Here is a 12,254-nt window from a genome sequence, read left to right as displayed (position 1 = left end):
AAGTGGCTTTTGCTATGTTCAAAAGTTATAGCTGTTTCCTAGGATTGAATAAAAGGAAAAATGTCATTGTTTATGTAAGTATGACTTACTAATATGCATTTTTTCTAAATTGCATGTCTTTTCCTTGTCTTTCAGAGATACACCAACAAAGAAAGCTACTGTTCTTCCAGTAGAATCAAGCAGATCCTCCCAAGGATTTTATAGCACACCTTTGTCTCCCTATGAAGACAACCAGAATATTAGAAAAGGAATTTATATTAAGTCAAGATGTATAATCTGTAGTAAATTAGGAGAGGTCTGGATTTTTATACCTAAATTATTTGGGCCAATGGATAATTCTAATTGTTTTTGAAAGTTTTAGGAAGGATATATATATATATATATATATTTTTTTTTTTTTTTTTTTTTTTGGTCCAGTCGTGGGGCCTGAACTCTGGGCCTGGGCGCTGTCCCTCAGCTCTTCAGCTCAAGGCTAGCGCTCTACCACTTGAGCCACAGCACCACTTCCGGCTTTTTTCCTTTTGCTTATGTGGTGCTGAGGAATCGAACCCAAGGCCTCAGGCTTGCAAGGCAAGCGCTTCTACCACTGAGCCAACTTCCCAGCCCAGGATATATATTTTTTATTTATTTATTTTTGTCGGTCATGGGGCTTGAACTCTGGGCTTGGGCTCTATCCCTCAGCTCTTCAGCTTACAGCAAGCCTTCTACCACTTGAGCCACAGCACCACTTCCAGTTTTCTAGTGGTTTATTAGAGATAAGAGTCTCATGGACTTTCCTGCCCGAGCTGGCCTTGAACCATGATCCTCAGCTCTCAGCCTCCTAAATAGCTAGGAGTACAGGCATGAGCCACTGTTGCTCCGCTTAGGAAGGATATATTTTAGTAAAATAAAGTAAGGAGAAATGGAGAAAGAGAACATTTTTTGCTCCCCAGCAGAAAATAGGAGTTAAAGACTCCGGTAATTTTTTAAGTGCTTCCATCTATGTAATGCACATATCCTAGTTGTACATCATGATGTGGAAAGGAAGAATAAGGATATGCTAGGTCAGGGGCTGGGAAGGTGGATCAGTGGTAGAGTGCTTGCCTTGCATGCATGAGGCCTTGGGTTCGATTCCTCAGCAGCACATAAGCAGAAAAAGTCAGAAGTGGCACTGTGGCTCAAGTGCCAGAGCGCCTCCTTGAGTTGAAGAGCTAAGGGACAGCACCCAGGCCTAGAGTTCAGGCCCCATGACTGACAAAGAAAAAAAAAAAAAAAGATTGCATTTGAGCCTTGCACTGCTGGCTCACACCTGCCACTAGCTACTCCAAAGGCTGAGATCTGAAGATTGGGGTTCAAAGCCAGTCTTGACTTGTGAGACTTTATCTCTAACCTCCAGAAAACAGGAAGTGGAGCTATAGCTCAAAATGGTAGAATGCTAGCCTTTAACAAAAAGATTCAAGGGCAGCGCCCAGGCCCTTTGTTCAAGCCCTCCTGAAAAAAGATTGCAGTTCAAGCTAGCCCAAACCAAAAAGTCTGTGAGACTTGTCTAGTTAACCAACAAAATGATTTGTCTATTTTATTAAAGAAGATACTACAGGAAGTGGCACTGTAGCTCAAGTGGTAGAGCGCTCGCTTTGAGCTGAAGAGCTGAGGGACAGCGCCCAGGCCCAGAGTTCAAGCCCCACGACCGACAAAAATAAATAAATAAATAAATAAAATAAAGAAGATACTACATTTAATTTTATTGAAAACTAGAGAAATGGTAGTTCATATATTTAACAAATGTCGGGTGGTTTTGTTTTTGTTTTGTTTTTAGATTCGCCATGAAGTCAGTGTTAATAATGTAACACATAAACTGTGCAGTAACCATTGCTTTAATGAGTACCGATTGGCCAATGGTCTAGTAATGAACTGCTGTGAACAGTGTGGAGAATATTTGCCCAGTAAAAATATTGGAAACAGCATCCTGATTGGGGGTCAGCAGAAGAGGTTTTGCTGCCAAAGTTGTGTTAATGAATATAAACAGGTAATTCTTTTTAATGTGATTTAATGGTCAAGTAAATAGTAGATTTATCCTGTTGGCATACATTAACTAGATTTATCATGAAACTTTAGTTCCATTTTGTCATTATGTCATTGAGTTGATTCAGGTAAATACTTCATTGTTGTATATTTGTTTTAAAGGTTTGCTTTTTGTTTAATTTTGCTTTTTTGTTAAAGACAAGAATGTTTTTCTCCTTTGTGCCATTTTTTGTTGTGTTCCTAATACCTTGATAGTTCTAGTTAATCCACATGCCAATCAAAATTTGATATTGTGGAAGTGTGGCTCAGAGTGGTAGTGCACTTGTCTGGCATGTGCAAAATACTAGGGGTCATAGCTTATTAACTGTCCAACATTCCTAGCAAACATAAGGCTCTGGGGGTTCAAACCCTAGTACTACCTTCTCCCTGCTTCCCCCGCCCCCCCCAAAAAAAAAAAAACATTAGCAAGGTGCCAGTGGCTTATGTCTAACTACTCAAGAGGTAGTGATTGGAAAGATTGCCATTTGAGGCCAGCCTAGGCAAAAAAGTTCAAAAGACTCTATCTCATCTAGATCTAGTTTCATAGTTTTTGCCTTTGTGCCTAGACTGTTATACTGTTTATGCCTGTGAGATGATAAGCATACATGACCATGCCCAACTTTTTTGTTCAGATGGGAACCTCTTTCCCAGTCTTCACCTTCAGAGAAGCTGTGAACCACTGTATGTGACCTAAATGATTGTGTGTGTGTGTGTGTGAGAGAGAGAGAGAGAAAGAGAGAGAGAAAATGTGAATATGTTGGTCCTATGGCTTGGACTCAGGGCTGAGCATTGTCCTCAAGATTTTTTGCTCAAGGCAACTCTGTTCTACTTGAGGCACAGCTGCACTTCTGGCTTTTTGCTAATTAATTGGATTTTTTTGCTAATTAATTGGATTTTCCTGTCCTGGCTAGATTCAGACTGTAGTCCTGAGATCTCAGCCTCCTGAGTGGCTAGGATTCCAGGCATGAGCCACTGGCACCCAGCTAAATAACAACTTTATTAAGGTATAATTAATCTACAATGTGTTCACTTACTCCAATAGAATCTTCTTGTTTTATCAATAGTCAGTCATGTCCATCTTTTTTTTTTTTTTTGGTGCTGGTCCTGGAGCTTGAACTCAGGGCATGGATGCTGTCCCTGAGCTTTTTTGCTCAAGGCTAGTACTTTATTACTTGAGCCACATCTCTACTTCTGGCCTTTTTGCTCATTGTAGATAAAAGAATCTTATCAACTTTCTTACTGGACTGTCTTCAAACCTTGGTCATCAACTCTCAACCTCCTGAGTAGCTAGGATTACAGGCATGAGCCACTGGTGTCCAGCTCATTTCTGTCCTTTCTTCTTCCAAAAGTCCTAGGCAGTTGCTAAGCAACTACCTTTTGTCACTATAAATTTGCCTGTTCTTGGGGCTGGGAAGGTGGCTCAGTGGTAGAGTGCTTGCCTTGCATGCATGAGGCCCTGGGTTTGATTCCTCAGCACCACATAAGCAAAAAGAAAAACGCCGGAAGTGGTGCTATGGCTCAAGTGGTAGAGTGCTAGCCTTGAGCTGAAGAACTGAGGGACAGCACCCAGGCCCAGAGTTCAGGCCCCACGACCGGATCCCAAAAAAAATAAATAAACTTGCCTGTTCTGGACATTCCAGCACAAATGGACTCATGTCGTTCCTTATCACTATCTTCTTTCACACTTCATACTGTTTTCAAGATTTGTCAGTCCTTCATTTGTTACTTCATATTTCTAAATGGAAAATTCAGCATTTTTATCTATTCATTTGTGAACAATTCAGTTCAGGATGTTTTCTATTGTGAATGATGTTGCTATGAACATTTATATATAATTGCTGGGGCAGGGGGCGCTACTGGAACTTGAACTTAAGGCCTATGTTCTTGGTCAGCTTTTTGTTTTGTTTTGTTTTGGTCGGTCGAGGGGCTTGAACTCTGGGCTTAGGTGCTGTCCCTGCGCTCTTCAGCTCAAGGCAAGTGCTCTACCACTTGAGCCACAGCGCCACTTCCAGTTTTCTAGTAGTTTATTGGAGATAAGAGTCTCACGGATTTTCCTGCCCAGGCTGGCTTTGAACCGCAATCCTCAAATCTCAGCCTCCTGATTACAGGCGCCTGGGTTGGTCAGCTTTTTGCTCATGGCTGGCACTCTACTTTTTGATTCACACATCTAGTTCATGTATATAATTTTTATATGAAAATAAATTTTAATTGCCCTTTTTCTTTGGCAGTTCTTGGGATTTAACTCAGTTTCACACTCATTAGGAAAACACTATACTACTTGAGCCTGATTGTTAGTCCTTAATTTATTTTGGGTATATACATTGGAGTAGAATTGCAGGGTCATGTGTAATTCTCCTGTTTCTTCTCAGATAATGGAAACAAAATCAAAAGCATTATCAACACCAGAAATCAGAAAAAGGAATTCCATTACAGAGGAAAATGAGACAAAATCATTTGGATCATCAGATGTGCTTTTGGAAAAAATAGATGAAATACCAGAAAAAAAGGAAAAGGCTACAGAGCTACAGGTTTCTGCAGAATGTAGTCCAGATATACTACTGAGTGAACAGAATGTGAATTTACCTTCCATGTCAGCTATAGCTGATAAATTTCAAAAGCAACTGGAAAACAAAGAATCTGAAGACCCCATTATACCAATTGTGCTTTCTGCAGATCCAGGTACATGGCCCCGAGTTTTGGACATTAAACAGCGAGATGCTCTTATTGAAAATGAGCCACCTCAAGTAAGAAATTTTAACTTTCCAAAAGACAATACAGGGAGGAAATTTTCAGAAACTTATTATACAAGAATTCTTCCAAGTGGTGAGAAAACTACTAGATCCTGGTTACTTTATTCTGCCTCAAAAGATTCTGTATTTTGTCTGTATTGTAAACTCTTTGGGGAAGGAAAAAACCAACTGAAAAATGAGAATGGGTGCAAAGATTGGCAGCATTTATCACATATCCTTAGTAAACATGAAGAAAGCGAAATGCACATAATCAATAGTGTTAAATATTCAAAACTAAAATCTGAATTGGAAAATAATAAAAGCAATGAAAGTGCAGAACACAGATTATATGAAAATGAGAAAAGTGATGGTGTGGTACTTTTGTACACATAATATCCTGATGTGTTTTTGAGATAACATTGACTTACATTACACAGAAAAAATCTGCACTCTAAGTCAGAACCTTTATGTTGTGAGACTCCTACAAAGAGTAACTTACAACAGCTATGAGCAATAAGTCTAGTAGCAAATAAATACCGTTTCTGTTCCAAATGCAAAATAATTCAATAGTTGTTATTACAGGTTTTAGTAAAGCTAATTTTTAATTTTCTGAACCTTAAAAAAAAGTCAATTGGAAACTTCTAAATATTGATTTGGAGGGGTTAGAGATATAATTCATTTAATAAAGTTAGCACTCGACCAGTGAGCAAAAGTAGCAGACACCAAGTTCAAGTCCTGGTCTTGACCCTTAAGAAAAAAAAATTTGATGTTTGAGATTTGCCATTTTAATAGAATTAGTTAATACTCTGTTGGTGAACAGAATGGGGTCTGAACTACAACTTTTTGCTATTAAACCAAATACTTATTTCTTTTGAGCAAAACATTTTTCTATTTGAGCAAAACAACTTCATTTGTTTTATAAAATGATTAAAATGGTTAATTTGCATTTTATTGGTTTATATTTTTGTTTTTAATTTAATTTGTAAATGTTTTTGCCTTTATTATTGTATGAGAACTTTAAGCATAAAGAATATATGCCTATTTTTATGTTGTTACAAATATAAGAAATATTAAAAATATATTGTTAACCTTTCAACTGTTGTAGATTTTTTTTCTTACATGTGAAATTTGAGAAATAATGTATCTAAATATTTAAATGACCAACCAGTTTCATTATCACTATAAATTTAGTAATTCTCCCTTTGTCTCCAATTTCTGATTCAGTTTCATCATGTATTGAATTCTTACATATACTTGGGCTTAATTCCTTTCAGGGCTTTTCGTATGAAACAAAGTAGTATATGACAATAGCTAAGTAGATGCAGTCTTCCAGCTGGGCTGAAATAGTAATACCTACAAATTCAGTGTTATACCAGGGCAAAAAACTATTTCTTGGAATAAACCTAAAACCATTCTCACTAAATTAATCATTCTCATAAAAATATCATGAGGATTTTGTTGCTTTTTTTTGTATGTGTGTGACAACTGGATCATTTAATCTTTCAGACTTGAATTTGAATATGGCTCTGAGATGTCTTTTAAAAATCTAAAGTGGCTGGGTTCTGGTGGCGAATGCTTGTAATCCTAGCTACTCAGGAGGCTGAGATCTGAGGATCATGTTTCAAAGCCAGCCCAGGCAGGAACATTGTGAGACTCTAATCTTCAATTAACCACCAGAAAACCAGAAGTGGCACTGTGGTGCAAGTGGTTGAGCACTCTCCTGGAGCTGAGGAACAGCACACGGGCCCAGAGTTCAAGCCCCACGACCAACTAAAAAAAAAAAAAGAGAAAAATCTAAAGGGTTTAATAAAAATGTCAAATTGATTCATTAAGAAAATATAGTTAGATCTTCACCTTAATTCTTTATCATACTACATGCATACAAGATCTCATAACTTCATAATACTGAGCTAAAGGGAGAAAACATGCGAAATCTTTCCTGGCACCCATGGCTCATACTGGTAATTCTGGGTACTCAAGAGGCTAAGATCGGAGAATCACAGTTTGAAGCTAGCCCAGGCAGAAAATACATCTCCAATTTATTACCAAAAGTCTGGAAGTAGATCTATGGCTGAAAGTGATAGAGCAGCACTAGCCTTGAGCACAAAAACTCAGTGACAGTGCTCAGGCCTGACACAAAAAGAAAAGGGACTAAAATTTCCAAAAGTGGCAGTTTCATAGGTATACTTCCTAGCTGTAGTTTTTAATGTGTTGAGCATAGCTCAGTAAAGCTCTAGGGGACAATATTCAACCCCTGAGATCAAGACCCCGTACTGGGACCAGGAAAAAAAAAAAAACAGCCAGGCTTATGCTCATGCCTATAATCCTAGCTATTCAGAAGGCTGAGATCTGAGGATAGTGGTTTAAAGCCAGCTCTGGCAGGAAAGTACTATTCCTGAGTGAGGTAGAGGAAATGTTTCCTAATTTCCCTACTTTAACCTTGTTATACTAAGATAAATCCTGGCTAAAATTTTCTTTTCTTTTTTTTTTTAAATCTCGTGGTTTTGATCTCTGGGCCTGGATGCTTCCCTCAGCTCTTTAGCTCAAGGCTAGCACTCTACCATTTGAGCCACAGCAACACTTTCCAGTTTTCTTTTTTTTTTTGGGGGGGGGGGGGGTCCGGTCGTGGGGCTTTTAACTCTGGGCCTGGGCTCTGTCCCTCAGATCTTCAGCTCAAAGCTAGCGCTCTACCACTTGAGCCACAGCGCCACTTCCAGCTTTTTTCTGCTTATGTGGTGCTGAGGAATCGAACCTAGGGCCTCGTGCATGCGAGGCAAGCACTCTACCATTGAGCCAACTTCCCAGCCCCCACTTCCAGTTTTCTAGTGGTTTATTTGAGATAGTTTCACGGACTTTCCTGCCTGGGCTAGCTTTGAACCGCAATCCTCAGATCTCAGTCTCCTAAGTGGTAGGATTACAGGCATGAGGCACTGGTGTGCCTGGCTGTGGCAAACACTTTTTTTTTTTTTCTTGGTCGTGGGGCTTGAACTCTGGGCCTGAGTGCTGTCCCTCAGCTCTTCAGCTCAAGGCAAGCGCTCTACCACTTGAGCTACAGCACCACTTCCGGTTTTCTGGTGGTTTATTGGAGATAGGCGTCTCACGGTCTCTCCTGCCCGGGCTGGCTTTGAACCGCGATCCTCATATCTCAGCCTCCTGAGTAGCTAGGATTACAGGCGTGAGCCACCAGCGCCCGGCTTGGCAAACACTTTTTTAAAAAAAAAATTTAGCTAACTTAGAGACTTGAAGGAAAATTTTTTTTGGGGGGGGGAGTCCGGTTGTGGGGCCTGAACTCTGGGCCTGGGTGCTGTCCCTCAGCTTTTCTGCTCAAGGCTAGAGCTCTACCACTGGAGCCACAGCGCCACTTCCAGCTTTTTTCTTTTTGCTTATGTGGTGCTGAGGAATCGAACCCAGGGCTTCAGGCATGCAAGGGAAGTGCTCTACCACTGAGCCACCTTCCCAGCCCAACCTGAAGGAAAATTTTGAGTGTAGTACTTGGAATTTACTTTTGTCTTTTTTGTGCTAGTTTTTTTTTTTTTTTTTTTTTTTTTTTGGGTCCAGTCGTGGGGCCTGAACTCTGGGCCTGGGCGCTGTCCCTCAGCTCTTCAGCTCAAGGCTAGCGCTCTACCACTTGAGCCACAGCACCACTTCCGGCTTTTTTCCTTTTGCTTATGTGGTGCTGAGGAATCGAACCCAGGGCCTCAGGCTTGCAAGGCAAGCGCTTCTACCACTGAGCCAACTTCCCAGCCCTTTTGTGCTAGTTTTAAGATTTAATTCAGGGCCTGGCTATTGTCCCTGATTTTTTTGTTCAAGGCTAGCACCCTACCACTTGAGCCACAGCTTCACTTTCAGCTTCTTGGTGATCAGTTTGGAGATACAAACTGATCTGGCTTAAAAAACTTGATCATCCTGAGCTGGCTTAAAAACTTGATCATCAGATCTCAGCCTCCTGAGTAGCTAGGAATACAGGGGTGAGCCACCAGCACCCAGGCTAATAAAATTATTTTATTTTAAAGCCAGGCACCTGGATTAATAAAATTATGTATTAATAAAGAATAAACTAGGTGTTCAGACTAATAAAATTATATTTAAAATGAATAAGCCAAATTATTTTTATTTATTTTTTTTTTTTTTGTCGGTCATGGGGCTTGAACTCCGGGCCTGGGCGCTGTCCCTCAGCTCTTCAGCTCAAGGTGAGCGCTCTACCACTTGAGCTACAGCGCCACTTCCGGTTTTCTGGTGGTTTATTGGAGATAGGAGTCTCACGGTCTCTCCTGCCCGGGCTGGCTTTGAACCGCGATCCTCAGATCTCAGCCTCCTGAGTAGCTAGGATTACAGGCGTGAGCCACCAGCGCCCGGCTCCAAATTATTTTTTAAGGGGTACATTGTGCCAGGTGCCAGTGGCTCATGCCTGTAATCCTAGCTACTCAGGTGGCTGAGATATGAGAATCACAGTTCAAAACCAACCGAGGGCAGGTAAATCGGTGAGACTCTTTATCTCCAATTAACCACCAGAAAACCAGAAGTGGCACTGTGTCTGAAGAGGTAGAGCACTTGCCTTGAGCTGAAGAGGTCAGAGACAGCACTCAGGCCCAGAGTTCAGGCCTCACGACCAGACCCCCTCAAAAAAAAAAAAAAAAGCTCAACTTCTCTTTTTCTTTTTGCTCTTAATTTATATTTTTATTGTAAAGATATTGTACAGGGCTAGGAAGGTGGCTCAGTGGTAGAGTGCTTGCCTTGCGTGCCTGAGGCCCTGGGTTCGATTCCTCAGCACCATATAAACAAAAAGAAAAAAGCCAGAAGTGGCGCTGTGGCTCAAGTGGTAGAGCGCTAGCTTTGAGCTGAAGAGCTGAGGGACAGCGCCCAGGCCCAGAGTTCAGGCCCCACAACCGGACACCCCCCCCAAAAAAAAAAAAGATACTGTACAGAGGGGTTACAGTTACATGAGCAAGGTAATGAGTCCATTTCCTATCGAGCATTGTTACCCCCTCCTTTATTTTTCCCCTACCATCCCTTCCCCATCCCCCAACCCTTCCCTCTCCTACCCCCCTCCAAAAGTTGTAAAATTCGTTTTTAACATACAGTCCTGTACATCTCATTGTTACAATGGGTCATCCTGTATACTTATTTCAGTATTTTGTTATTTCCCTTTCCCTCCCCAAATGAGAAAAATGTATATACAAGATGCAGGACACTGGAATCAAATACAGTGACAACAGGGGTTGTACCATGGGGGAAGATAGTACATTGTAAGTACATCAAAAAGAAAAACAAAAAATAAAATAAAAAGAAAAACAAGAAAGATAGAATCTCTTGTGTCCCTATCTTGGGACACACATATATATATATATAGCTTTTGACTTCTTCTGCTTGTACTAGACGTATACTAGTTATTGCATATAAGGAAAACCAACCCCAAAAAACAGAATCAACAAAACAAAGAATTGGTTCTTTGAAAAAATTAACAAAATTGGCAGACCCTTAGCAAATTTTATTAGGAAAAGAAGAGAACACACCCATATAAACAAACTCAAGATGAGAATGGAAACATAACCACCAAAACAACCAAGATTCAGAACATTATAAGGGAATACTTCTCAAACCTTTATGCTAATAAGCTTGAGAATGTGGAAGAAATGGATGAATTTCTAGCAAATACTGACATGCCCAAACTAAATCAAGATGAGTTATACCAACTTAACAGACCCATAGCAAGCACTGAAATAGAGACCTCCCACCCAAGAAAAGCCCAGGACCAGATGGATTTACAGCTAAATTCTACAAGGACTTCAAAGCAGAACTCCTCCAACTCTTCAATGAAACTGAAAGTTCACTACCAAACTCCTATGAAGCCATCATAACCCTCATCCCAAAACCAGGCAGGGACTCATTTAAAAAGGCACCAGTGCCTTATGCCTGTAATCCTAGCTACTCAGGAGGCTGAGATCTGAGGATCACGGGCAGGAAAGTCCACATGAGACTCTCCAATAAAAACCACTAGAAAATGGGAAGTGGTGCTGAGGCTCAAGTGGTAGAGCGCTTGCCTTGAGCTGAAGAGCTGAGGGATAGCACCCAAGCCCAGAGTTCAAGCCCCACAACTGACAAAAAAAAAAAAAAAAAAGAACTTCTCAACAAAATTTTGTCTGACTTCAACACTCATCAAAAAAATTATACACCATGATCAAACAAGACTCATTTCAGGGATGCAAAGCTGGTTCAGTATAAGCAAATCAATATAATTCATCACATCAACATGACCAAGGAGGGGCTGGGAAGGTAGCTCAGTGGTAGAGCGCTTGCCTTGCATGCCTGAGGCCCTGGGTTCAATTCCTCAGCACCACATAAGCAAAAAGAAAAAGCTGGAAGTGGTGCTGTGGCTCAGGCGGTAGAGCACTAGCCTTGAGGTGAAGAGCTGAGGGACAGCACCCAGGCCCAGAGATCAGGCCCCACGACTGGACCCAAAAAAACAACAACAAAAAGAAAAGAACATGACCAATGGGGGGGCTGGGAAGGTGGCCCAGTGGTAGCATGTTTGCCTTGCATGCATGAGGCCCTGTGTTCAATTCCTCAGCACCACATAAGCAGAAAAAGCTGGAAGTGGCATTATGGCTCAAGTGGTAGAGTGCTAGCCTTGAGCTGAAGAGCTGAGGGACAGTGCCCAGGCCCAGAGTTCAAGCCCCACTACTGACCAAAACAAAACAAACAAAAAACATGAGCAAGGATAAGAACCACATGATTATCTCAATAGATGCACAAAAAGCAACACCACTTTATGATGAAAGCTTTGGAAAAACTAGGAATTCATGGAACATTCCTCAATATAATAAAGGCTGTGTATGACAAACCTACAGCCAGCATTATACTTAATGGCAAAAAGCTAAAGCCATTTCATCTAAATTCAGGAACGAGACAAGGATGTCCACTCTCTCTACTTCTCTTCAATTTAGAATTAGAATGACTAACAAGAGCAATAAGACAAGATCCAAACATAAAGGGGATCCAAATAGGGAAAGATCAAGTAAAACTCTCCCTCTCTGCAGATTACATGATCTTGTAAAGAACCCCATGGACTCCACTCCCAAGTGACTTGAGCTGATTCGAAACTTAGGCAAAGTAGCAGGATACAAAATTAACCCTCAAGAATCAATGGCTTTCCTGTATGCCAACAATGAGAAGAATGTGGCTGAAATCAGGAAAGTAACTCCTTTTGTACTAACTGCACAAGAAATAAAGTATCTAGGAGTTAACTAAAGAAAGAAGTGAAGGACCTCTATGATGAAAATTTTAAAACCTAAAAAAGGAAATTAAAGCAGAAATGCTCAACTTCTCTGGCCATAAAAGAAATGCAAATCAAAACAACATTGAGATTCTACCTCACCCCATTTAGAATGGCTATAATCAAAAAATTTCATAATGGACTGGGAAGGTGGCTCAGTGGTAGAGTGCTTGCTTTGCATGCATGAGGCCCTGGGTTCGATTCTTCAGCAC

The 12,254-nt window shown here is 40.7% G+C and overlaps 1 protein-coding gene across 6 annotated transcripts in view; it reads left to right on the top strand.

Moving 5' to 3' along the window:
• The window catches only part of Zmym5 (zinc finger MYM-type containing 5), a 37,278-nt gene extending 31,413 nt beyond the window's left edge, over nt 1–5,865 (top strand). For 4 of the 6 annotated variants that reach the window (XM_070003151.1, XM_070003150.1, XM_070003149.1 and 1 more), the window contains exons 6-8: nt 136–295; nt 1,796–2,005; nt 4,410–5,865. In XM_070003151.1, the coding sequence (XP_069859252.1) occupies nt 136–295; nt 1,796–2,005; nt 4,410–5,162 (1,123 nt within the window). In that variant the 3' untranslated portion in view covers nt 5,163–5,865. Of the gene's footprint in view, nt 1–135; nt 381–1,795; nt 2,006–2,951; nt 3,045–4,409 lie in introns of those variants that run through there. The other 2 variants (XM_070003153.1, XM_070003154.1) reach the window with 2 other exon arrangements.
• The last annotated feature ends 6,389 nt before the right edge of the window (nt 5,866–12,254 follow it).

This window comes from Dipodomys merriami, unplaced genomic scaffold (assembly GCF_024711535.1).
Source record: "Dipodomys merriami isolate MVZ:Mamm:240054 unplaced genomic scaffold, mDipMer1.0.p SCAF_6, whole genome shotgun sequence".
Taxonomy (NCBI): Eukaryota; Metazoa; Chordata; class Mammalia; order Rodentia; family Heteromyidae; genus Dipodomys; species Dipodomys merriami.
Note: the sequence above shows the minus strand (reverse complement) of the source record. Positions and strands in the feature narration are given on the sequence as shown.